A 3,951-nucleotide genomic window follows, 5' to 3' on the forward strand; every position below is an offset into this window, starting at 1 on the left:
AGGATGGATTTTAACCTTCATCACAAGATATAGTCTTTTAAAGATCTGAACCAGCGGGTGACTCAGAATATGCTGCCAAACTGTTTGAGAAAGGTAAGTGTACAAGGTTGAGCCCTATGAATTGATGCAAAGTCTTACAGGAAATACTCATGCTTTATTTATTCTACTGTAATGCATAAGAGTTAGTATAAAGTGTTTTTAACGGATCAAGAGACATTTGCTACACTGCTATTGTTTAAATGTCAGATATTATGTTAATGAGCTTTATCTTATACGTTGAATAACTTCCCCCATATTTCCTTTACAGTGTGTTCAGGACATTATAGTCCATCATGGCAGAGGGAAATCAGAGCACTGTGACTGAATTTATCCTCACTGGCTTCCCTGGACTTCATCCAGAGTACCAAGACCTTGTTTCAGCAATATTGTTCTTTGTTTATTTCCTAACTATGGCGGGCAATGTAACAATTCTGTTTATTTTTGCCATGGACCACAGCCTTCATAAGCCGATGTATTATATCATTCTGAATCTGTGTACATGCGACATTCTCTTTAGCACAACCACTTTACCTAAGATCATCAGCAAGTATTGGTTTCATTCAGGGACTATTTCATTCACAGCTTGCTTTGTCCAAATGTTTTTTGTTCACTATCTCGGCACAGTGAATTCCTATATTCTGTTCCTGATGGCTTTAGATAGGTATCTAGCGGTCTGCCATCCTCTCAAATATCCCATTCTTCTTAATAACTCCACTATCCTAATTCTCAGTATTACTGCGTGGGTTGTCGCTCATGCAGGCTCTTTAATGCTGGTTATTAGGGCATACCCTCTTCCTTACTGTGCCTCAAACATCATCAACCACTGCTACTGTGATCATATTGGTATAACAATCCTAGCATGCACTGACCGGGCCCCTTATGGTTTTCCTGCTTTTGTGTTTGCAATGGTTATGTTACTGGGACCTCTGGCATTCATCGTGTTCTCATATTGCTGTATAATTATAGCAGTACTTAAGATTGCAAATGTACAAGGTCGCATCAAGTCTCTGTCCACTTGCAGTACTCAACTGATCATAATCTCGCTCTATTATTTACCCAGATGTTTTGTATATTTGGCCAGCAATGTTGGTATTACATTTAGTGCTGATATGCGAATAGTAATTATCATGATGTATAGCCTTTGCCCCCCGATGATTAATCCACTTATATACTGCTTAAGAGCTAAACAAATGAGAGAAAGCTTGAGGAAACAGTTCAAAAGAAGAGCAGTTCTTAAAAAAGCACACGTTTCAGCTATTAGTGACTGATGATAATATTCAATGCTTCAATTTCTTTATTTGAATTAGGCGTCTTTCGATTTGTGACCGGAATAGTTACTTACTGATAAGGACAAATTGAAAGCTAAAAATGTACAATAATTGCATCTTTGATCAATCAAAAATGTTTCCCTTATCAATATGACTTTTTTTCTTTTTGTTAGGTGACATTTTTTTGTTTAAGACATGAATATTACTTGATTGAGAAATAGTGTTGTTGTTTTTTATTAAAGGTTTAGTTTAAGCATTATAGCAAACAGATCACAGGCTTGATAAGAAAACAACTGCATAATTTGGTCAAAGGTAATGACATAAAGCATGATAAGCGTATAGTTTACATCTGTGTGTGCATTTTATAATATTATATAGACAGTAAATGTGTATGTTATTCTTTGGTGGATTTTAACAATCATAGATAATCTACTTTCTGTGAGATCAATTTATACTTTTCATGCTAAGCGATTGTACACCATAATAGATCTAATTCATATAGATGTTTTTTAATGTCATGTTCTTACAATAAAATATATTTTTACTCGTCATTGTACTGGTGTTCCCTTGAAGCCCACTTACTATTTTTAAGACTACTAGACTGTTTTAATGAGGACTTTTTTCCCTTTTCACCTTAGAATCATTGTCTTCCTTCCTGTTCTCACCTGATGAATTAGATTTGAAAATGAGTGATATTGCACAGCTCAATGTAGGTGCTTTATGTGATGGACCGATATATTGTATCCTTATACCAGTGGTAGATATATTTTGAGATGACTAAAAAAGGGAACAACTACAGGTTATGCCCACACACTGTACAGCAAGGGAACAATACACATTTTCTAATGTTTTGCTAAAAATTAAAGATTAGAAAGCAAGATGTGATTAACATTTGAAAATCTAATTAACGTACTACTTACATTTTAAATTGTCGGGATAAGGAAATAAATTATTGTATTATTATTAAAAGATTTTTTTTTTAATTGTATTGAATAAAAAATATGATTGGCATAACTGGTTTAATTACTACTATCCACACCATGATCTGTATTTGTAAAAGCAAAACAATATCTGCAATATTAATACAGGTTCTGCACAGTATCCGCAATTTTTATTTGGTTATATGTAAAAAACATGTGGATTTGTTTCTGGTTTAATAGTCACAAACTAATATGTACTGCTAGTCATAATACAAAGATGTAATTAAGACATAGTGATAAGCAAGGTAATATTAATGAGGTAAGCTCTGCTTGGTGCACACATTTTACAAAGGACATGTCATATGTGGGTTGGCCAAGTCATTATGTCCCTCACTGCGGAGCCCTCATAATACAGCGTGCAGACTTCTGCTTTGACTGGGATGAACTGCATCCGACTGGGATTTACCTCTAAGGTGATAACAAAAACAGCTGGATCCTAAAGACTACCTATAGATAATGTCTGAATGATGTTTGATGATGATTTGAACTTGCATTTTCCTTTTTAGAGAACATTTGACGCAGCATTTTTACAGATTACTTACAATGATTTATAGAAACATAACAACAGTGAAGAACTTCATGATACTTGGGTTTCCAGGACTTGACCCAAAATATTACGGAGCTGTGTCTACTCTTATGTTCTTCACCTACTTGGCTATTGTTGTTGGAAATACTTTTATTGTAGTTCTCGTTGGGGTCAGGAGGAATCTTTACAAGCCAACATATCTAATCTTCTGGCATTTGGCAATGAATGATTTGTTATTTGGGACACTGACATTACCAAAAAAGATGATATCTTTTGCTGCCTGCTTCACTCGGATGTATTTTGTTCATTCCTTAGGAGCAATTCATTCTCTCCTTCTGCTAATAATGGCCCTTGATCATTTTATTGCAGTTGTTTTCCCATTAAGATACCCTGTTCTAATCACAAACAACATTATTACTCTGGCTTGTGGGTTGTCCTGGATTGGGACATTTATCAGGATGGCAGCAGTTCACTCAGGAGAGACGTGATGTATGGAATACATGTTTATTATCGGGTCACATTATATAAATGAACATAATGATGACAGTTTGTAGCAAGTGAATGAAATAGTGTTTTGGCGATTAGGCCCAGGTTTGGTAGGATGTCATTCGGGAAGGAAAGAACCGTTTCCGATGAACCCCCCTGGGTCTAGACACTGGTGGTGGTGATAAGTGGTTAGGTCCGGTTGGAAGGGAGAAGGTTAAGCTTGGTCCTGAGTTGGAAGCAGGAGGCGAAGGGGTGGAGGAGGGTTGCGCGTTGACACCTGGAAGACAGCTGATAGAAAAGGGGAGAGCATATATAGAGGGATTACCAGGTGCGATGATTAGGCTTGTGAATAGAGGGACGTGATAGGTTTGCTGAGGAGTGGCGCTCCCTATCCTTAAGTGAAGGGAGCGAGTATTGCCATGACGTGCAATACGAAGTGATAGGTCTTCCTGTCTGAACTTGCGCTGAGCTTCATTTCACTCAGGAGAGACGTGATGTATGGAATACATGTTTATTATCGGGTCACATTATATAAATGAACATAATGATGACAGTTTGTAGCAAGTGAATGAAATAGTGTTTTGGCGATTAGGCCCAGGTTTGGTAGGATGTCATTCGGGAAGGAAAGAACCGTTTCCGATGAACCCCCAAA

General features: G+C 36.9%; 1 protein-coding gene across 1 annotated transcript; it reads left to right on the forward strand.

The window, feature by feature from the left end:
* The first annotated feature begins 332 nt into the window (after positions 1-332).
* Positions 333-1,307, forward strand: LOC104947571 (olfactory receptor 2AT4-like). Its single transcript, XM_010773617.1, has one exon. It carries the CDS (start codon positions 333-335, stop codon positions 1,305-1,307), a length of 975 nt encoding a protein of 324 aa, XP_010771919.1.
* The last annotated feature ends 2,644 nt before the right edge of the window (positions 1,308-3,951 follow it).

This window comes from Notothenia coriiceps, unplaced genomic scaffold, assembly GCF_000735185.1.
Source record: "Notothenia coriiceps isolate Sejong01 unplaced genomic scaffold, NC01 NC01_scaffold00012726, whole genome shotgun sequence".
NCBI lineage: Eukaryota > Metazoa > Chordata > Actinopteri > Perciformes > Nototheniidae > Notothenia > Notothenia coriiceps.